General features: G+C 32.9%; 2 protein-coding genes and 1 long non-coding RNA gene across 7 annotated transcripts; 1 reads left to right on the forward strand and 2 right to left on the reverse strand.

Moving 5' to 3' along the window:
* Positions 1-851: 851 nt before the first annotated feature.
* LOC8277651 (ultraviolet-B receptor UVR8) lies at positions 852-6,060 on the forward strand. Of its 3 annotated transcripts, XM_002533649.4 has the most exons (11): positions 853-1,249; positions 1,649-1,722; positions 1,823-1,907; positions 2,631-2,738; positions 2,834-3,070; positions 3,265-3,504; positions 3,786-3,829; positions 3,973-4,155; positions 4,510-4,594; positions 5,455-5,498; positions 5,642-6,060. In XM_002533649.4, exons 1-11 carry the CDS (start codon positions 1,036-1,038, stop codon positions 5,762-5,764), a joined length of 1,437 nt encoding a protein of 478 aa, XP_002533695.1. In that variant the 5' UTR covers positions 853-1,035; the 3' UTR covers positions 5,765-6,060. The 3 variants fall into 3 exon arrangements, 2 of the variants coding, with proteins under 2 accessions (XP_048225774.1, XP_002533695.1); XR_007214331.1 differs by lacking the exon at positions 5,642-6,060 and having other exon boundaries at positions 852-1,249; positions 4,378-4,594; XM_048369817.1 differs by lacking the exon at positions 4,510-4,594 and having other exon boundaries at positions 852-1,249.
* Positions 5,543-11,131, reverse strand: LOC8277652 (transcription factor EMB1444). 2 transcript variants are annotated; one of them, XM_002533650.4, is made up of 10 exons: positions 10,891-11,131; positions 10,318-10,524; positions 9,932-10,019; positions 9,787-9,828; positions 9,545-9,604; positions 7,835-9,097; positions 7,623-7,724; positions 6,494-6,640; positions 6,270-6,395; positions 5,543-6,172 (listed from the first exon to the last, which is right to left on the reverse strand). In XM_002533650.4, the coding sequence occupies exons 1-10, from the start codon at positions 10,986-10,988 to the stop codon at positions 6,083-6,085; spliced, it is 2,223 nt and encodes a 740-aa protein (XP_002533696.2). In that variant the 5' UTR covers positions 10,989-11,131; the 3' UTR covers positions 5,543-6,082. The 2 variants fall into 2 exon arrangements, with proteins under 2 accessions (XP_002533696.2, XP_015583551.2); XM_015728065.3 differs by having other exon boundaries at positions 9,787-9,831.
* A 106-nt stretch (positions 11,132-11,237) lies between these two features.
* On the reverse strand, positions 11,238-11,889 carry LOC125368636. 2 transcript variants are annotated; one of them, XR_007214332.1, is made up of 2 exons: positions 11,673-11,889; positions 11,238-11,424 (listed from the first exon to the last, which is right to left on the reverse strand). It is a non-coding gene; the product is annotated as an uncharacterized LOC125368636 (long non-coding RNA). The 2 variants fall into 2 exon arrangements; XR_007214333.1 differs by having other exon boundaries at positions 11,238-11,481.
* Between the last annotated feature and the right edge of the window lie 11,122 nt (positions 11,890-23,011).

Consider the following 23,011-nt stretch of genomic DNA (forward strand, 5'->3'; position numbering starts at 1 on the left):
CAATTTTATTCAATTGTTTTAAGATTTTAAAATATATATTTATATTTTTAAATTATTTTTAAAAATTATTTTCAACAATAATTTTAAAATTTTACAACAAAAGCAAGTCAATTTTATTTATTAATATAAAAGCTAGAAATGTAAGATATGTAAAATAATATTCGTATTAGTGAGTAGGTATAATTAATTTTCACAGCGTATTTTTTATTATAAGATTTTAAAAATAATTATTCAAAAATATTTTAAAATAAAAAAAATAAATATAAATAAAAATATTAAAATGTGTAAAATTTTAGTAATTAAATATATAATTAGATTTTTATATTTTTATATTTTCTTATTATCTTTTATTATGTAATATTGTATCAAACATATAAATTCTATGAATGATCCATTTTTAATATATACATTCCGTCTCTGAAAATAAGTATAGTATTTCACTAAGGTGCCCTCTTATCCGTAAAATTACGGTTAGCGTGCCACTTTCTTATCCATCCATCAACATAAATTAATCTAGCGATCGTCCTTTTCCCACGTAGAAACAACAACTCGATTCCCGATTCAGCTTCATAACACAGGGAAAGTATCAAATTTAATCGAATAAAATAAAGGAATAAAGAAATTAAATAATTAATTAAATACATGGAAAGCCTACCCCACGTGTCGAGGAATTAGGTAATTCGGAAGGTCCTCATCTTCCAGAAAGTTCCAGCAGACTCTTGGCGTGGGATGAACAATCCGGAGATCAATTCTTAACAATGTAATATTTAAGCCACGTGGCCGCACAATCACGTGGCATCCAACGTGGCATATACTACATCCTTGTAAATGATTCGCACCATATTTTTAAATGTCATTGCTTAACGACTTAATAAAACTTTTTCTTCTCTCTTTCTCTTTCTCTTTCTCTCTGCATTAACACAGCACGCCTTCATTTTGAGTTACTCCACTAGCCTTTTTATACTGATCGTAATTTGCAACTCCTGGAAAAGGAAAATTAGATTGTCGTTTCTGGTGCTTCTTGTTTTCGTTTTGATGGCAATTAATGGAAATGGAGAAGAAGAGGATGTGAAAATGGAGGAATGCTGTAAAGTAACGGCAGTTTATATGTGTGGTTATCTTCCGGGAATTTCACCGGAGAAGTCGCCGATACTTTCTCCGATTCAAGTGCCGATTTCAGACGGTGGTGGTTTTGATTCATGGAAGGACGTTTGTAGTGGTGGTTGTGGATTTGCTATGGCCATTTCAGGTCTCTTTTCTCAATCTTTAGTCTTCAGTAATTCTCTGTTTCTTGATATGTTCAAGATTTCTGGTCTTTTTGTCTTTAATTTTATGAAATGTGTTTTCTTGAATTTAGAGATGACATAATAATAATAATAATAATAATAATAATAATAATAATAATAATAATAATAAAGCATCCATCTTGGTCTTTTCAGATCTCTAAGATGTTTAGAACCTATCAACTCAAGATTATGCTTTATTAAGTGATAAAAAAATCTCAAATTTTCAGGTTTAAAGGATCTTATTTATTTTTAAGATGGTTATGCCTAATTAAGTGACAAATAATTCAAGATTGCATGAGATTGCTTTTGAATTGGTTGTATAGATGTTGCTCATGTAATCAATAAAATGCAAAATTTTATAGGATCTGGAAATCTGATAACGTGGGGATCCACAGACGAAGAAGGTCAAAGCTATTTGACATCAGGGAAGCATGGGGTAATGCAGTGATCTTCTGATTAATCAAAGTGTATTAACTGCAAATTTTATGTGTTTGAATTGATTTTGCATCTTCTATTTTGGGCTCCACATTGTTAAGGAAATTCCAGAGCCTTTTCCTCTTCCTTGTGAAGCTTCTGTAGTCAAGGCAGCTGCTGGCTGGGCACATTGTGTTTCAGTTACAGGTATTTTCCTATATATATATATATATATATATACATATTTATATATTATTTTGCTGCATGTTAATCATGGAAAGAGTAAAATCCTTCCTTTTGAAAGTCTAGAAATGCAAGAACCCTATTCAATTGATTTCTATTTACTCAATTCCTATGTTTGGAAAGTTCATAGTTCCTAGAACTCATTCTAACAACTTAAAAAGTAAAACATAATAAAATAAAAAATAAAGCCTTTTGAGCGATATCAATGCTAATATTGACCTGAAGAACTGACGTGTTAGACATTATTTAGTCTCTACATTGCCAAAATAAATTTTAAATTTGCAGTTTGCTTGCCTTTGTGCATGAATGGAACTTTTTGCCTTTTGTGGTGACTTTATGTCTGACTGCTAAATTACTGGTTGACCTTTCTTTAATCTTAGCATTTAGATTTTGGCATTTTTGTCAGAAAATGTCATTATTGTTTTCTAAGAAAAACACTAATTATAATCAATATTATACATTGTGCTTATTTGCTTCCGTTATTTATGTCCTCTTTCAAGGAATGTGATATTCTTACCGCCTTCTTTGAGTTGTTCCTCTTATGTAGTTTCTTTACCTTTTCTTCTTCATAACAGATGATTCAGTAATAGTAGTTACTGACCATGCCCGTTTACGAGGCCAGAGTTAGTTCCACAGAAAATTTCCATTTAGAGTCTCAATGAGCTATTGTCATTTATTTATTTGCAGAGACAGGGGAAGTATTTACATGGGGATGGAAAGAGTGTGTTCCATCTGTAAAGATAATTCAAAGAGATAATACTGGCAAACAAAATGCATTGCTGCAAACTGAAAAAGGTAATCTTTGCTGTAGCCTTTGCATGTTTATGACAGAAAGCATCATCCATTTTCATATGATCCAAACTAATCTTCCAAAGTTTTTAATTCCTTAGTGAGTTCAAGGTCTGAAGGATCAAGTTTAACCAGGGGGACAGTTCTTAATTCTGACAGCAAAAGGACCGGAGATGAAATTGTTAAGAGGCGAAGGGTATCACCAACTAAAGAAGATTTTGAAAGTTCGCCATCTGGAGATGAATTTTTCACAGTGTTACCTTTGATGGTAACTTTGGCTCCTGGAGTAAGGATCACCAATGTTGCTGCTGGTGGTCGCCATACTTTAGCACTGTCAGGTAACTGAACTGCTTCTTGGTTGTCAACAATATGCACCGTTATGCATTTCAGGTGCAGTCTCTTCTTTGTGGTTACACTACGTAGTTTTGTAGGTTATTTGAACTACAAAGTAGGTTGTATGAACTGCGAAGATATGGAAGATTTTGATGTAAAGCAAGACACTTGATGCATCATGTTTTAACCGAAGTTTCAGATATGGGACAGGTATGGGGTTGGGGCTACGGAGGCGAAGGGCAGCTAGGTTTGGGATCCCGGATAAAAATGGTGTCTTCTCCTCATCTCATACCTTGCATTGATGCATCTGCTTCTGGGAAAGACCGGTCCTTGATAGTGCATCAGGGAAACTTAACACCATCAGCACAAGCATCTACATTCCCTGGAAGTTATGTGAAGGAAATTGCTTGTGGAGGCCGGCACAGTGCAATAGTAACAGGTCCGTATTTGATTGTGTTTTAGTCATTGTATAACTGGGGCATCTTAAGCTCCTCACCGAATTATTATTTATCGACAATATTTTGGCCATGATATTTTTAGGAACGTCTAACCTTAGTTTCCTCCTTCTGCCCTTCAGTAGTTTTTCCTTAAAAGATAATATGCATACTATATAATGCAATTTTTTCATTGAGTTTAGAGAAGTTGCTTTGCAATTTAAACATGTTATTAATGAACAATGTCTTGATTTGTTGTCTCCCTTCATCATTGCTTTCATTGTAGATACTGGAGCACTACTTACATTTGGATGGGGACTCTATGGACAGGTGAATTATCTAATTGCTGATCGAATTTCATTGCTTCTACTGATTGCTGCCTCTCTTTATTGCATACCATAATAGTTAGTCTGTCTTTGAATTTGAGATACGTAATCTAAAGTAGTCATTTCCATGGCATTCTTGTGACCCAGTGTGGACAAGGAACTACAAATGATCAGCTAAGGCCTGCTTGTGTACCTGCTTTATCGGGAATTAAAGTAATAAGTATTGCTGCTGGACTATGGCATACTGTTTGTATCAGTGCTGATGGTCATGTATATACTTTTGGTGGGAATCAGTTTGGACAACTAGGAACTGACACTGACCAGACTGAGGTACATTAAAGTACTTAGGTTGCTAGTGCAATGTTTTAAATTTTTTTTTCTTTCTTCGCTGATATATGATGTAGAAACTGGGCTCATTATTGATTGCATATACTAACCTATATGTTGATTGACTAGGTTCAAGATTACATATTTGTCTGTCTCAGTCTCTGCCGCTGTCTCTATGATCATTTAACAAACTGTCAAATGTGTTGTGTTTTCCTTATTAACCAGGATTTCGAGGATATAATATGTCAAATTCACTATTAAGTTCGCATGTCTAAGATACCTTGTTATTGGTGCATCAGTTACGCTGGTGTTTAGTTTACTTAAAGCTTTATTATAACATCAAATTTTAAAACTCAGCCAAAGCAGTTGTATGCACCAAGTTTGGGAAGCAAGCATGCGAAAATCGTTTCTTGTGGGGCTCGACATAGTGCTGTTTTGACAGGTATAAGTTGAAAATTGTAATTTTCTCTCGGGATTTCATGATGATTTTCTTGTGGTTGGATATTATTTGCTCCTACAGTTCTCTATACTCCGTAGGAGATTGAATATGTAATGATATATTCTTAGTAAGATCGATGATTAGGGAATTTGAGTACTATAGTAAAATCTCTTTATAGTGATACTCTATATAAGAATAAATTCTACATAGTGATAAAAAATCTCAATGTCAATTTAGATCGATTATAAATAAAAATAAATTCTCTATTGTAATAAGTCATTAATCTTTTAAGTCATATTATAAGAAAATATTTCTATATATAGTAATATTTATATATTTAATTTTAAAAAATATACTGCAGTATTGTTTTGTCTCATTAATTTTATTTGTATAATATAATAAGATATTGATGTATTTTATCTCTGGCTTCTATCATTAAGTATCAAGCCTAAAGAAAATTTTGAGTACTCAAAACCTCTATTAAGTTATAATCTCCTTATAGTCATAAATTTTATTTGATCCTAAGTGTACAACTATAAAGAGATTTTACTGCATAGATTTGCATTTAAATTGTAGGTATACATTCAACGAGGTTGACTTGCATAAAGATGTAGCATTAGGGTTCTCATATGTACCATATCTCATGAAAATATGTACCAAAAGCATATTCCTAACTCATCTTGGATGAGCAAAAATGTGCACCTTAAATCCAAATATATAATGTGATCTTTATTCTTGATCCTAATAGTGGCAGCAGCACTGTCCATTATTTTCAGCTGTAAGTTTTTTGAGGCAGTGTATTTTCTTTCTCAGTGGTTATTATTCATTTCTCACTGACCTTGTTTCTGTGATTGTGAATCTAGAGGATGGCCAAGTATACAGCTGGGGTTGGAACAAGTATGGTCAGGTATGATCCTTTCTGATCAAACTTAGCACATAGTAGAATCACAGTTTTGTATTAAGAGTAACAAATATTTATTAAAGCACAATAGTAGAATCACAGTTTTGTACTAAAAAAGTAACAAATATTTATCAATATCTCCGGCGCAGCTTGGCCTAGGTGATTCCATTGACCGTAACATTCCTTCACAAGTTCCTATTGAAGGTTATCGTCCTAAAAATATTGCATGCGGTTGGTGGCACACATTACTACTAGCTGAGACAATCCTTTGAGTTTTTTTTACTATCAAATATCAGTGATCAACACAGAGGTAAAGCTTTGTAGGATGGCAATCCCTTTTTTCGCGTTAGCATAGCGCCCTTTGACGCACATGCAATGTTCCTATATACAATGTATATACTTGCATGTAAGCATGTGTCAGTCTTCTCTTGCTCTCTTTTTTCTGACAGTTGATTGCAAGAAAAACGAGTGGAGTTCTTACACAAACAATCCTTGTAATGATACAATAGTGTCTTTCAATCTTGTGACTAATGTCTCTAATTCAAACGAAAGTGGATAATATTGCCAACTTCTGATTTCCGCTAGAATCATTAAATTTTGCTTGAGATGGATTTTCTTTTGCGCTGGAGAAGCTGCATCAGAGGCCAGAAAATATCAAGTCTATGGAATCCCTTAGAAGCCTGCAGAAGAAATGTAGATATGTTAACAATCATGGTAACCAGTATATAGCCATTACATTTAACATCTTTCAGGATAGGTCATCTATGATATAATTACCTCTACAACAAATCGAGCCCATGTGTTACTTGATCGGCTTTTAAGTACGCCCTTCAAAATGGTCAGCCCCAAGCCACGGATGACCTGGGCAATCTCCAAGAAGAGGCCATGCTCATCACAAAGCATCTGTGATGGATGTGGTTTGGTTATATTGTATATAGAATAACTAGAAAACCTATGGCAATCAGATACATGAAGAATATACTTTTGAGCGTAGGACAGACCTCAATGAGCATGTGTCCTGGATAAGCAAGATCTTCTACAGCTATAGGGCATACTTGGAACTCGTTTCCTAACTCAAATGCCCAACTTGTTCCATTTTGGTAATTTTCCTCGGTTTCGGAGGGCCTCCAATTCTTGCAACCAGCAAGCTGTGGAGCATTTGGATTCCAGTCACTCGTCTGGCATAGCCTCAATATAGCAATTTTCCAAATATAGTTCCAGCATTGTGATTTTTCAGAATAAACTAATTACCTATGCATTGTTTGTGAAATTTATTTTTGGAGAGAAAGAAATTATATTTGTTTGGTTGTGAATCTGAGAATCAACTGAAGAATCTATGTGGAGAACTTACAACTTTAGTTATTTTTCAACTTGGACATGCTCCACTTTGATGACAACTATTAATTTGTAAGCAACCCAATTCATTCACCCGGTAATTTTAGACTATGATTTTCTTGGGATAAAGGATTAATTTCCCTCTTAAACTTATGTTTAAAAGTAAAATACACAATTAAATCCTTTTATGTTTAAGAATTAAATGCATCTAATTTAAAATTTAGATTTTTTTAATAAATAATTCATTGAATTTGTATTAAGCATCAAATGACTCAATATAAAAGTAATATTTATAATTTTACAATAGCATTTTTAAAAGAACTTAAAATTAGAATGCAATCGATTCAAAAATGACAGATTACATGCATATAAACGGATTGAAATTTGAGTTATTTGATTTTTTTAAAATTAAAATTTAATTTATTTAATATTCATCATTTTAGGTTAATTAAATTTAAATATTAAATTTAATAATACACTATTATATATCGTGTCGCTAAATATTATATAAGTAAAATAATATTTATTTATTTTTAATCTTTATAATTCAATTAGAACTTAAAATTTAATATTATTTTATTTTTAAAAATATTTAAATTAGGTATAACTAGTATTTAAAATACTATTTGCTGAAAAAATTTATATTGGACGGATATACTTAATTCTTGGATATAAATTTGAAAAATTATTTGACCCTCCCACATAAGGGCATGTGCATTATAAACACCACGATACATGCAAAAAGATTTCCTCCTGATGAGAAACAGCCCTATAGTTAGAAATGAAGCCACATACCTCCTGATGCAGACAATGCCTCAATTTCTCAGCCTGGTCAGTTACACTCCTCAAGTACATCATATGCTTTATGGTTCGATCTAAGAGACCGTCAATGCTACACTGGGTTTTTCACACAGGACAAGAAGTTTGTTTAGAGAATAGATAGTAGAAAATATGTTCCACTACGAACCTGTCAAGAGTTGCAGCAGTTATGAATTCCAAGGAAGTACCTTTGCACCATTAGGAACTAGCTCCCGTAATTCCTTTACTCGTTCTTGGATGAGTTGTCTATCCCTTGGTCGTTGCCTTTGGTTATCACTAGGCCTGGCCCTTCTTTTGCTGGAATTCAACGTCCTCCGTTCCTTCCTAAGCTGTGTATTACCGGTTCCTCCTCCTTTGTGTTCTTGGCTAAGAATTGTGTTCATCATGCTCATCAAAGTGTCTGAAGTACTATCTGCATTCCTGTCCTCGGTAATACATGCAGATGTAAGATGGTTCCTTGGTATAGAACTATCCTTTGCCAAGTCACTTCCTTTGTATTGATTTTTTGGGCTAGGAGAAGCACTTCCACGTGGGCTAGTAGATGATTCGAGACTCTTGAATTCATAACAAATAGTATCATCCGAACTATGACATGCATTAGCAACCACAGCTTCCAAAAGATATCCAGCATCACCTCCTCTAGCAAACCATGATGGTTCAGTTCTGTCGCTAGTATTAGGATCTTTACTCGGGGGCAAACTTGAGGTGCCGCAAGTATTCTCAACCATGAAAGATGAGTCCCAAAACTGTTCACTTGTCTGTTTACTAGAAGCAGGTTCAAGAGCTTTATGCAACTCACTGTCCTTGGGAAATCTAAGGAAACTACTTACAATTTTATTATCCAAGTCGATAGCATACTTGTCTCCACATGGCTCCCCTGTCATACTGCCTGCAGGATGAATATTCATTATTTCATTAAAGGATTCTTCAAGAAGCCCCATGTTGTAGCCATTATAGTCAGAATATCTCTGCAGTTCTTCCGAGTGTGCCTGTATTTCTTCCATCAGACAGGAAAGATCAAACAGCTTGCTCTCCATCATCTCCAGTTGACTGTCATTAATTGATACACTTGGATTTGACACTTCAACAAGAGGGACATTAATTTTATTATCTCTATTGAATATGATAGCTTCTGGCAAACCTTCTCCAGTTGGTGTGAATACGTCTTGAAAAGTTACCAGTCGCTGAACATAACTTGCAGTGGCCAGATTGTCATTACCTAGCTCAACAATGTTTGAAGCTATTGACTGAAATACATCTTCAGTCTTCACGGAGGTAAGAATATTAGTTAATGGTACATTTAAGCACTTGTTGGAACTGGATATTAGTGAAGATGACAGCTGAGCTTGAGATTCCTTCTTCAAGGAACAAGGTCCGGTGTTTTCCCCAACACTCTGAAGGCAATTGAATCTATATTTGATATATGCCACTATACTGACATCTTCAGCAACCTGAAAACTAGGAAAAAAAGCTGCACATGCGTAAGATAAAAACTTTGCCAACTTACAAAAATGCACGCTTGCAACACATACATGGTTAAACATGCTTTTAAAAGACAGAAAATTGCATATTCCTCGATGGCTCATGCTATGAAAGGTATCCAACATTTTTACCTATTGATAAGCGAAGATCGGTTAGCAGTCATTTAAGACAAATGATCTCAGGGTCGCTCTATTTATAATTATGGGAACTGCTTAAAAAAGACAACTTTTTTCAAGGAATTTGGCAAGATAGTCCCACAGCTGTGGGAGAAGTAACCCTCAGAACACTGGCCTCGCAAGCAACTGTTTTAATTTGTTATTACCATTTTCTTTTCTATAGTATTGACGAGAGTATAAAACTAGCTGGTAAGAAGCCACCACTATAGGATAGCCAAGCAGTAAGAACAAAGAGTGCACCTCTTCCAATGACCCAAGTTGCAAAACTCCATATGGAAGTACAGGCACCAGCAAAATAGTCTGCACAAACATTAAAACTAAATGAGCCAACATATGTGGAATTTAAACAATTCAGTAACAAGCATTCACATCGAGTTTGGAGCATATTCAAGCAGCAGCGACGTGTCACAAATCTAAGCAGGCATAGAACTTTCAGAAGGAATACAACATATGGAACTGGGAGAGTTCATAAATTAAGTTACCTTGATACCGGATGCAAATTGAAGTAGCCATTCTTCTGGACACTGCTAGCAGAAAGAACAATATTATTTTCAGCTTTCTGTATAGTGATTTCCAAATATAACCCACTATCACTCATCTTGGCGTCTTTTAACATTGGAAACTCACCTCGGGAATTAACTCGCTTTTACCAGTGAAAATATGATGGAAGGAAACCCAGCAATGGTCTCGTAAAGCTGCCACTTTGCCTACAACCCTGAAGGAAAATCCATGGTCAATTACTTGTCTCCTGTAGATTAAATCTCATCTTGCAAGTGCACTTGTGGTTGCTAAAATTATTCTAAGCTAACGAAGAAAATGCAGAGCAAGAAATAAATTGTCATTCAGCCTTTGCTTTTAGACATGTAACATATTCAACTTCATCGAGTGTAACAGAAAAAAGAAAAGGAACAAAACAAAAAAAGCAATATGTGGGGGGCACAGGATACATCATGTAGAGGTAGATGGAGAAAAGAATCGGAAGAAAATAGAAGGATCAAGGGACTTGGCTGTACCCCTCTCCAAAGATGTACTGAAGATGAGACATGTCAGCTACCACAAGTCCAACTGGATACTCCTCTGAGATACCCCTGGATGTGTTTGTTTCGACTTGTGGAGAGACCAAATCACTTGCACCTTTGCCGTAGACATCATCTGATATAGTTCCAACGAGTTCTCTTGATTTGGAATAATTAAAGTATCCATCTTCCCAAGTCAAAATCCTGTGACAGTAGGTTGAGATTGTATTAACAGATTTTAGTATTCCATAATATTGGACACATTTACCCATATATGTCACGAATTTGTAAATTACAATAGATGATGAATGATGAATATGCAACACTTGTAATTGAAAATTAAATATCCTATTTTCACAATGATGCGAAAACTCTGATTAAGAAGCTTTCTTTTAAACTAAGCCTCAACTGAAAAGCGTCCCTATACTTATGTAAATCTAAATTGTCGTTAAGTTATAATTCGTGGTCCACATAATGGCTCCAACATATTTTTAACCTGCAGTCACTTAAACACAAACCTAACTAAAAATCAATGGAACAAAAGAAAAAGAAAAAGACAAGGGAACTTACATAGGACTGCCATGCCTAAGCTTCCATAAAACTGCATAATTCCAGGTAGAATTGCTGCAAAGACTTTTCAACAACTGCCTTAAAGCAGTAGCTCCCATTCTGTGTTCCACTTTCCAAGAAATGCGACAGAAGAATTCTCTATTTCATACAACACAAAAATAAAAAATTTTGCTTTAAACATAAAAAAACACTTCGTCTAGCTTCCCCGGTACGATCCTCTTCCTGCTTGCTTTATTCGTAAACCTGCTCGTCGTTTTATCGGTGGTTCTGTTAAATTCAGCAGCATAACACCTCCCATTGGTGATATTAAATTTATTAACCTCCACACTCTGCCCCCTCTCTCTCGCACCTATTTATATTATATAATTTAATTACAACACTTCAAGTACAAAACAATATACACTAGTAAGCTCCATCTTAACAACCACTTACTGTAACCAATAATCCAGACGGACTTTGTACTTTGAGAATTTTTTTTTTTTTTTGAGAAAGAAGCCTGAAGTAGGATCGATGCAAACGAATAACTCACTTTCGCTGCAACAGCCAGAAGAGGAAACATCAGTAATTGCACGTGACTCTAGGGATTGTTATCTGTTTGGTTGCCGAGAAAATTATGAGAAATTAGAAAATTGTAAAGAAAATCCAATTACAAACGTTTTCTTTTGTTTTGAACCACAGAGCATCCATTTTCTTAGCAGCCAAACAGCGAGTAATACTGGAAATTGAAAAGACAAAATTAAGGAGAAAAAGGTAGAAGATGGATCGGTTGATAAATTGCTTACCTAAAAAATTATTAAGTTTAAAGATATTACGGGCGATGTTCAAATTCATGGGATTCCATTTGTTTGCACTAAAGATTGATATTTAAGAGATTCAGGAAAAAGAAAGAAAGAGAAGAAACACGAGTGGGCAAGTGCTTTTCCACTCTCCAAAGCACAACCTTCTATTGGGACTTCACCAGCGGAGCCCACCTTATATACTTCTCTCTGGGATTCCGGTCCCACATCTTATCAGAAGCCTTTTTTTTGCTTTTATCACTCTTTTCAATATTTAATATTCAGACCAAATGCATTACTTTTCTGTTTTATTGTATTCATTCTTTAATTTTTATTTTATTTTATTAAATTTTTATTTTTATTGTTATTAATAAAAATATAACAGATCAATATAACAAATAAATATCTCATAAAATATGTATCAAAAATTATAATTATAACTAAAAGTAAAAAATATAAAATTTAATAAATTAAAATAAAAATCCTGAAATTTGCTTTCTAACAAAATTATAATTATAACAGTCAAATAATAAAGACCTAATTACTAATTAAATCCTGAATTTTATACTTTTTAACAAAATTTTAAAATAAATACCTATGCTTTCAATTTATTTTCAAAAATATTTTTTGGTAATAATTTTTGAAATATTACAATGAGAAAAATGACGTGGCAAGTCAATTCTGCTTACTAACATAAAATTTAAGAATTAATAAAAAAATTGTTGTATTTAGATGTAAAATATATGAAAGAATGCATATACATGAGGTTTTTAATGTTATATTATTAAGTATATGATAAACTATTTTTATTGATTCATAATTATTATTCTTTTAATAAGTACAATTAAATTTTTACATCATATTTTTATTGTGAAACTTTAAGAATTGTCATTGGAAAGTATTTTTAAAAATAAATTAAAAGAATGAATATTTATTTTAAAATTTTAAAAAAAAAATAGATAAAATTGTTACAAAGCGTAAAATTCAAGATTTAATTTGTAATTAGGCCAATGATAAAATTAAGAATAATTAAGCTCTAAGTTCATGTTATCAAATACAAGCAACATAATAATAATAGTTGATCGGATAGTAAGATACTTTTCTATCACAATTTATGACCAAATATCTCTCTTTATTTTGTAAAGTAAATGTTCTTTTATTTAAATATTTTTGTTTAGCTCCTCTAAAAGGGCATTTTAGTTTTTTTCTTATTTATATATTTGACCGATATATAAACCAGTTTTCTGTATTTCGGCTTTAATTAATGCATAATATATTTTCCACATTTTACCTTTCTCTCTCAATAATTATTATATTCTTAATCAAAACCCCAATTTTAGGATTTTATTCATAGCATCAGAGCTTCAATCTTGAAGAAAATATGTCATTCTTAATTCTTAATTCAATCAATTACTCATAACTGCTTCACGATCATTATTGCTGCTATGACTTCTATTAATCGCGAGTTAGAAGAACATTCTCACAGTGAAAAAGATAATCATACAACGATGGAAAAGAGAATGATGAATCTTTCAACTGGAGATTCTCTTTATTTGCATAATTCAAATCATCCTGGTAGTATTCTGGTTAGTAATCAAGTCAATGGTAATAATCACCTTTCTAGCAGTAGATCAATGCGTATTGCATTAGATGTTAAGGTCAAGTTAGGTTTGTCACTGGTAAATGTGATATGCTTGACAAGTTGTTTGAGGAGTATGATTAATGGTTATATCATGATTGTATGGTGACTTTTTGGATTTTAAACTCAATTTCAAAAGATCTAATTGATGATTTTCTTCTGCTAGGAGTTATGAGACAGTTTTCAAGCTAGATTTTGTGAATGTAATGGTCCTCTATTGTATCAAATGTAAAGGTTATTAGCTCAATATCACAAGAGAATATCTCTTTATCATTGCATTTTACTAAGTTGAAAAAGTTGTGGGACAAATTAGCTTGTTCTATAAACCATCTTGAATATACTTGTGGTGCAATTAAGTTGATTATAGAAAAAACTGCAAATACTCAATTGCTTGAATTTCTTATGGGATTAAATGAGTCGTATGATTCAATTAGAAATCAACTTATCATGATGGAAACTTTGTTGAATGTCAACAAAACATATTCTACGGTACATAGGATTGAAAAAACACATGCAAGTCTAATACAGGCTGTGAATATTCTGTTATATATTTCAAATTTGATTATTCCTTATCCTTAATGTTCTGTTGTAACTACTCTTTAAGTTTCATTCAAATCATTTGAATTGTTCAAACTTAGCAACTGTTAGTTAGTTGTTGCTGAAGCACTCTAGTTGTATATATATTATATCAGTCTAAATGAAAGGGGGTGACGAATTCAACAATTCTGGCAGCCTTCTTATGGTATCAGAGTAAAATTTCTTTTCCCTAATTCGTCTCTAAAATAATGACCACCACTAATGATACTCCTACCATTCAAAATACCAATGATCCACACAAAACATTAATAACCATCAATGTAGCTGCTCAAACACCTTTAAAACTCACTACCTCAAACTACCTCTCCTGGAAGCTGCAATTCAATACACTCTTTGTGGGGTATGATCTTCTGGGTTACATTGATGGTTCAAAACCATGTCCTCCTAGAACCTCAACTGATGGTTCTCTCAATTCAGATTATATAATCTGGACACGCCAAGATCAACTCATTTTCAATGCTTTAATAGGGTCTTTATCTCCCTCTATCATTCCTTTCATTGCAAGAGCCAAAACTTCAAAAGAAGCATGGGAAATTCTTGCAAACACATATGCCAAACCATCACGAGGTAGGATCAAATATATCAAAAACCAGATCAAAAACCTCACCCAAGGAACCCAAACCATTACAGAATTCTTACAATCCATCAAAGCCAAAGCTGATGAGCTTGCAGTGCTAGGATCACCTATGTCTGATGAAGATATTACGGACAAAATTCTTGACACCTTGGGTGATGACTACAAGGAAATTGTTTGAGCCGTTCAAGCACGAGATACTGAAATTTCATTCGAAGAGTTACATGAAAAGCTCCTCAGTTTGGAAGCATCACTTCAACACAAGCAAGAACCATCATACTTTCCTGCCTCAGCCAACATTGCAAATCATAACAATTTTGCCAAAAGAAACACAACACCCACTTTAAATAATAACCAATCCACTGCTCCAATCAACCACAATCAACCTCGAACCTCTAACAAAACACCACGACCATATCTTGGCTTCTGTCAAATCTGCAGAACTCAAGGACACTCAGTAAAAAATTGTCCAAATTATCGCATCATTCCCATTACCCAATACACCAAATCAAGCCCACAAAATAACCTCAAGCCACCACAAGCAAACATTGCAACTCAGTCTTCTCAAAATCAATGGCTACTTGACAGTGGAGTAACACACCATGTCACCACAGATTTGAATAATCTTGCAATTCATGCTCCATATACTGATTCTGATGATATATTGATAGGAGATGGTACTGGATTATCAATTACTCATACTGGCTCTACCTCTCTATGCACTCCAAATTCTAAATTTCAGTTAGATAATGTTCTTTGTGTTCCCAGCATGAAACATAATCTAATTTCTATTTCTAAATTTTGTACTACAAATAATACCTCCATTGAATTCTTACCAAACTCTTTTGTTGTGAAGGATTTCCAAACAGGTGCAATGCTGATGAAAGGTAAAGCTACATGTGGAGTTTATGAGTGGCCTACTTCTCAACCTATTCTTGCATTTTCCAGTCTAAAAGCAACATCCTCTGAGTGGCACAGTCGTTTAGGACACCCAGCTCTTCCAATAATGAGGCATATTGTCTCCAAAAATAATCTTCAAATATCTTCTATGTCTTCTGATTTTTGTAATTCTTGTTAGTGCAATAAAAGTCACAAACAACCTTTTTCTTCCTCTTCTTCTCTTGTGTCAAAGAATCCTTTAGATATCATATTCTCCGATGTCTGGACCTCACCAGTAATATCATCTGAAGGATTTAAATACTATGTGATTTTTATTGATCACCATACCAAATACATTTGGTTTTATCCTTTGAAATGTAAATCTGAAGTTAAGGAAGTGTTTATTAGATTCAAAGCCATTGTTGAAAATCACTTCAAAAATCAACTCAAAATTTTATACTTCGATAATGGTGGTGAATATATGGCTTTAAAACAATTTTTAGTAGAACATGGTGTTACACATCTCACTACTCCTCCTCACACACCTGAACACAATGGCCTAGCTGAAAGGAGACATCTCCATATTGTTGAAACTGGGTTAACCCTTTTATCTCATGCATCTATTCCTTTATCCTATTGGAATTATGCCTTTTCAACTGCAGTGTATCTGATAAACAGAATGCCTACCCAAACCCTTAATCTTCTCTCCCCATATGAAATTCTTTTTCAAACAATACCTAATTATTCAAAATTATGAATTTTTGGGTGCTTGTGCTACCCTTGGCTAAGACTATATACATCATATAAATTAGAATCTCGGTCAAAGCCATGTGTTTTTCTCGGTTATTCCTTAACTCAGAGTGCTTATCTATATTTTGATACATCCTCCTCTAAAATTTACACTTCTAGACATGTCAGGTTTGTTGAGTCTATCTTTCCCTTTAAAACTCTTAACTCATCAAAATCTGAAATACGTGATCTATCAGTATCTACTTGGATTCCACCAATCATTAAAGTTTAAATTGCTGATTCATTATCAAGGTCACTCATATCTTCAACTGTAGGTAACACTCTATCAGTATCTGAGAATCAACAATCAGCTCAACCGCAATAAAATCTCTCCTCATCAAATCCACAACCTTCAAACACCACCCAACCCCACCATATGAAAACAAGATCACGCAATAACATTCATAAACCTATTCAGAAACTCAAACTAAACACTCAACTCCAACAATCCAACTTTCTTGAACCTGCATCAACCAGTCAAGCTTTAAAGGATCCCAAATGGCGTAAAGCCATGTCTGAGGAGTATGATGCTTTACTAAAAAATGGAACCTGGGAATTAGTTCCATTAGATCCTTCTAAAAATGTGGTTGGCTGTAAATGGATTTTTCGTACTAAATTTTTCTCTGATGGTATTGTTGACAGGTTTAAAGCTCGTCTGGTTGCTAAAGGATTTCATCAAAGGCCAGGTATGGATTATCATGATTCCTTTAGCCTGGTGATTAAACCAACAACAATACGTCTTGTCTTGAGCATTGCAGTGTCTAAAGGCTGGTTGCTACGGCAACTAGATGTAAATAATGCATTCTTACAAGGACATCTTCATGAGACAGTGTACATGTATCAACCACGAGGCTTCATTGATCCAGAAAATCCTTCACATGTTTGCAAACTAAGGAAAGTAATTTATGGCTTGAAGCAAGCCCCAAGGGCATGGTACCATGAATTAAAAAAATTTCTTCTTCAACTGGGATTCAAAAATTCATATGCAGATACATCTCTCTTTGTACATCAGTCTAAAGGTGATCTAATTTATATTTTGGTCTATGTTGACGATATTATTGTTACAGGTAATAATGTCGACAACATAGAACAATTTATAAGCACTCTTGCTACAAAGTTCTCAATAAAAGATCTGGGACCATTATCATATTTTCTTGGTGTCGAAGTTGTTCCGAATCAGAAAGGTTTATTGCTATCTCAACGAAAATACTTGAGAGATTTATTAACTCGCACCAAAATGATAGATGCAAAGCTCGTGCAGACACCGATGAGTCCTCCATTGTCATCAATGATGCACTCAAGTGAACTTCTTCAAGATCCCTTAGAATATAGAGCTGTCATTGGCAGTCTTCAATATCTATTAATGACTAGACCTGATATTGCTTTCCCAGTCAATAAATTATCCTAATTTATGCATAAACCGACGAATGAACATTGGCTTCTTGTGAAAAGAATATTGCGCTATCTTGTTGGCACTCAGAATAAATCCTTACAACTTCATCGGAGTTCAGATGTCACCTTACATGCCTTCTCAAATGCAGATTAAGGTGGAGATAAAGATAGCTATTATTCAACTGGTGCTTATGTGATTTGTCTTGGCAGAAATCCTATTTTATGGAGCTCTAAGAAACAACGTACAATAGCAAGATCCTCCACATAAGCTAAGTACAGGTCAGTAGCAAATACCGCTGCGGAAATCAATTGGATCACTTCTCTTTTACGTGATCTTGGCCAGCAAATCAATTCTGCTCCAGTTATATATTGTGACAATTTAGGTGCCAATCAACTATGTTCTAATCCAGTTTTTCATTCAAGAATGAAGCATTTGGACATTGACTTTCATTTTGTGCGAGATCAAGTTCAGAATGGTACACTTCGTGTTTCACATGTCTCCACAATTGATCAACTAGCTAATGCTCTAACCAAACCGTTGACAAGAACTAGATTTCTTCTTCTACGAGACAAGATTGGAGTCTTGGACAGACCTCCATCTTGAGAGGCCATAATACAGGCTGTGAATATTCTGTTATATATTTCAAATTTGATTATTCCTTATCCTTAATGTTCTGTTGTAACTACTCTTTAAGTTTCATTCAAATCATTTTGAATTGTTCAAACTTAGCAGCTGTTAGTTAGTTGTTGCTGCAGCACTCTAGTTGTATATATATTCTATCAGTCTAAATGAAAGGGGGTGACGAATTCAACAATTTTGGCAGCCTTTTTAAAGTCTATACTAATGCACATGATGGAAATGAAAATATGGCAATGGCAATTCATAGTCATTATAATAGTAGGAACCTTTGAAGGAGATTTAAAATGACAATTTGAGAGATTTTGATAAGGGACAATATAAGAAAAAGGATGGGAATAAATATTGCACTTATTGTAAAAGAGATGGTCATATTAAAGAACCTTGTTTTACGTTGGTTGGTTATCCTGATTGGTACAAAGGTCTAAAAAAGCCCTAAGACTCAGGTAAAATTCAAGAATGGAAACAAGCTATCTGCTAATGTACAACTTGGATCTAGTACTATGGCACAAACACTTTTTAAAGATGATGATCATGTTAGGTTCACATATTAGAATTGTGTAATTGGCAGTTCAATTTAATGGAAAGTTCAAAGGGTGTTGAAGGGTAAGACGCAGATGCAAATTATTTAAGTAGTTCTATAAACTTTATAGGTAGATGTGATTCTTTGTCTTTTTATTTTATTGCATATCTAGATAAAAGTTTCATGGATAGTTAATACAAGGGGCCACAAATCGTGTGTCCAAATTTATCTTTCTTTTCTGACGCTAAACTTCTTGACTTTCTTATCCCTATCTACTTGCCATATGGCAGTATTCAAAATATTATTCATACGGGTAATATTATCTTAAATTCTAAAATAGTACTAAAAAAATATTTTGAATATTCCTAACTTTCAGCATAATTTATTGTCAGTTAGTCAACTTACTGCATATAATGACCTGAGAGCTACTTTTAATTCATATTATTGTATATTTCAGAAAATAAAGATTAATTCTATCATTATTATAGGAAAGCAAGGAGGAGGTTTGTATAGGCTTAATTCTCCTAGCTTTTCTTTTGATGCAATTGCTTCTTGTATGCAATCTATTGTTTCAGATACTTTCATTTCTTCGTTTATGAATACTATATATATAGTTTCAACTAATAAAAATGAATTTTTTGTTCATAATAATTTTGATGTTAATGATGGTTGCTTGTGGAACTGTTGGATAGGGCATGCATCTTTAACCAAAATTTAACATATATCTTCTTTAAGACACCATTCCTTTTTACCTTCTCCATGTTCAGTTTGTTTTTTAGCCAAACAATACAGATTACCTTTCCCAGCTTATTATATTCAATCAACTAATCCTTTTAAAATCCTACATCTAGATGTCTAAGGTCCATATTTAGTTCCATCTTTGATAAGAGCATCATCATTTTTTTTAATGGTTGATGATTTTTCTAAAGTAACATGGACTTTTTTTATGAATCACAAATCTCAAATATGTTATGTTCTTGAGACCTTTTTAAAATATATCAAAACATATTATGATTCCATAGTCAAAACTGTTAGGACATATAATGATATAAAAATTTTGAATTCTGCATATGCCACACCCAATTTTTCTCTCTTAGCATTCATCATTAAAAAATTTGCATTTACACCCATTAACAAAATGGAATTATTGAGAGAAAACATAAACACATTCTCCAAATTGCTAGAGCCCTAAAATTTCAAGCCCACTTAACTGCCAGTTACATCCTAAACAGATTGCCCACACCTCTTTTGAAATGGAAAACCCCTTTTGAAACTCTTTTTTTCCAAAATGCTCTCAATTATACTACTCTTAAAGTATTTGAGTGTCTCTGTTTTGCTATTAATACCCTTCTTCACAAAATAAAATTTGAACCTAGATCCTTTAAATGTGTTTTTCTTGGATATGCTTATGATCATAAGGCCTATAAAATCTTTAATTTTCAAGACATTAAGTTACTTTTTAGTAGAGGTGATTTTTCATAAAACTATTTTTCCTTTTGCTTTTATTTTTTATTCTTCTTTATCATTTGTTCATTAACCTTAAGTTTCAACTAATGATGATGATCCTTTATTTCATACTTCTTTTCCTTCTTCTATCTCCACACCTTTTGCTATACCTATTTTTACTTCTTCTCATACTTTGCCTTCTACATTTTTTGTTTTTCCTACAATGTTTGATTATTAACCTTTATCTTATTTATGCGAATTCAATCATTTTTGTTAGAAGAAGTATGAGAAATAAATCTCAACCTTCTTGGATCCAAGACTTTATTGTTAATTTTTCTTATGTCGATTCTTCTTATGCTTTATCCTCCACCTTTTTTCCATCTACTCCTCCATATCTGCTATTTGCTCTTCCTCCATCTTCTTCTCTCATTACTTTTTCAATTCATATTTACATCTTTTAGCCAATGTATCAACTATTACTGAGCCTAAAATTTATGAATAAGCTAAAAAAGATCCAAGATAGATTGTTGCAATAGAGCAAGAATTGTCTACTTTGGAAGCTAATGATACTTGGGATCTTACTCCTTCGCCTATAAGTAAAAAGGCTACAGGGTCTAAGTGGGTGTTCAGGGTAAAATATAAGTCGGATGGTACAATTGACAGGTTTAAAGCTAAGTTAATAGCAAAAGGGTATAATCAAATTAAAGGTGTTGATTTACTGATAGTTTCTCACTTGTGGTCAAGTTAGTCACTGTCAGAATATCTCTTGTTATTGCTTCTCATCATAATTAGCCTCTCTTACAGTTAGATAATAATAATGCTTCTTTATATGGCTATGTGGCTGAAGAATTATACATGAAACCTCTTGATGGTTATGTTAAGGCAAGTTTGTAAGTTGAAAAGATTCCTTTATAGCTTGAAACAAGCCAGTCATTAGTGGAATAAGGAATTCACAGGGTATCCTCTTTCCTTTGGTTTTTGTTCAGTCTACTCATGATCACTGTTTATTCTTCAAGTCTGATGGTTTTTCCTTTATTGCAATTCTAATGTATGTTGATGACTGGTTTTTTTTTATTCTTCTTACTTGTTTGACATTAAAGTTTTATTGCATAGTAAGTTTATAATTAAAGATCTTGGACATGTCAAGTATTTTTAGGACTTGAGATTGCTAGGTCTACCCTTGGAATTTTTCTAAATCAGTGAAATTATATGATTGACATTTTGACCTCTGCTTGTTTACTTAATGCCAAACCTACTAAACTTCCTTTGCCCAAAAGATTACAACTTTCTTTGGATTCTTGAGATCTTTTATCAGAATCTAATTAGTATAGAAGATTAATTGGTCAATTGTTGATATCAATTTGTCCAGGCCTTATATTAGCTTTTCTGTTCAGCATTTAAGTTAATTCATGAGCTAACCTAGGAAGCCTTAATTAACATAAGAGTCTCTTTTATTCTTCAACTTTTGATCTTAAGAAGTTGCAGGCTTATTGTGAATCAGATTGGGCTTCATGCTTTGATAGTAGATGTTCTATGATAGGTTATTGCATCTTCTTAAGGTCTTCTTTGATTTCTTAGAAGATTAAGAAGCAAAACACAATGTCTCGGTCTTCTACTGAGGCTGAATATAGAAGTATGGCCACTACTTCTTATGAATTGAAATGGTTGACCTATGTGTTGTATGACTTTCATATTCAAGTTCCTTTTCCTGTTGATCTAAACTGTGATAACAAAACTACCATCTCCATTGCAACAAATCTTATTTTCCATTAACGCACCAAACATATTAACATTGATTGTCATGTTGTTCATGATCTTGTTAAGTCTGTTTTTTTAGAACTCTTCATGTTCAGTCTTCTTTGCATCTTCCAAATCTTCTTTACTAAACCCCTTGGAGCTCAGCAACATTTTATTTTGGTTGCCAAGTTGGGTCTGTTTATCCTTGTCAATCTCCAACTTGAAGGAGGGATGTAGAATAAAGGCTTTTTTTTTTTTAATGTTTTTGTTTAACTCATTTAAAAGGGGATTTTAGCTTTTTTCTTATTTATACATTTGATCGAAACCAGTTTCCTTTAGCTGGTCTTTACTTAATGCAGAATATATTTTTTTTTACATTTTATTTTTCTCTCTCAATAATGTCTCTTTTAATCAAAACTCTAATTTTAGGGTTTTGTTCATAATTAGGAAAAAAACACATAACTAAAATTGTAAAATAATGAAAGCACATAGTATTTTTTTGTACTTATCTCTAAAAGATATATCAAGAGCTTAGTTGGTTCAAATACCACAATATACTAATGTTCTTAATTTATAAAATATTTTCTATAAATATATTTGTTAAAATTTTGTCAGACTTCTAAATACTTATATAATTTAAATTTCGCCAAATGAATATTCAGTCACCTAAATTTTATTCATTTAATCACTTCAACATTATAATTTTTAATATGATTTAATAGATACTTTAACTCCTATTCTCTGTGATATTTAAATATTTTTTAACATTTGGCTTCATCCAATAAATCCACATATGATGAGTATTAGGCGTTTTAATATTATCAACAAACAGAGTGTATATGTTTATTAGATTAAATCAAAAATTAAATATTTTTTAGAGGTTATAAAAATAAGATTTATATGCTTGTTAAGTTAAATTAAGAGTTAAGTTGTTAAAATTGACTAAATTATAAAAGTATAGATATCTATATATATATTTTTCCATTAATTCTATATACTTATTATTGTAAAGAGCTTCGTACACATTTCTAACAAAAAGACAATATTAATATGTAACTATGGTAAATTAGATGCCTTTTACTCACGTATTTTTTCATTTTTCTTTTTTCCTTTTCTTGAAATAACGTAATTC

The sequence above is a fragment of the Ricinus communis genome, chromosome 10, assembly GCF_019578655.1.
Source record: "Ricinus communis isolate WT05 ecotype wild-type chromosome 10, ASM1957865v1, whole genome shotgun sequence".
NCBI lineage: Eukaryota > Viridiplantae > Streptophyta > Magnoliopsida > Malpighiales > Euphorbiaceae > Ricinus > Ricinus communis.

Coding starts and splice junctions, on each gene's coding strand:
- LOC8277651 (XM_002533649.4), top strand. CDS start 1,036: ATGGCAATTAATGGAAATGGAGAAGAAGAGGATGTGAAAATGGAGGAA. Junction 1,908..2,630: donor ACATTGTGTTTCAGTTACAG/GTATTTTCCTAT, acceptor ATTTATTTGCAG/AGACAGGGGAAGTATTTACA. Junction 4,156..4,509: donor CTGACACTGACCAGACTGAG/GTACATTAAAGT, acceptor TTTAAAACTCAG/CCAAAGCAGTTGTATGCACC.
- LOC8277652 (XM_015728065.3), bottom strand. CDS start 10,988: ATGGGAGCTACTGCTTTAAGGCAGTTGTTGAAAAGTCTTTGCAGCAAT. Junction 9,098..9,544: donor AACTTGGGTCATTGGAAGAG/GTGCACTCTTTG, acceptor CCTAGTTTTCAG/GTTGCTGAAGATGTCAGTAT. Junction 7,725..7,834: donor TAGTTCCTAATGGTGCAAAG/GTACTTCCTTGG, acceptor TGAAAAACCCAG/TGTAGCATTGACGGTCTCTT.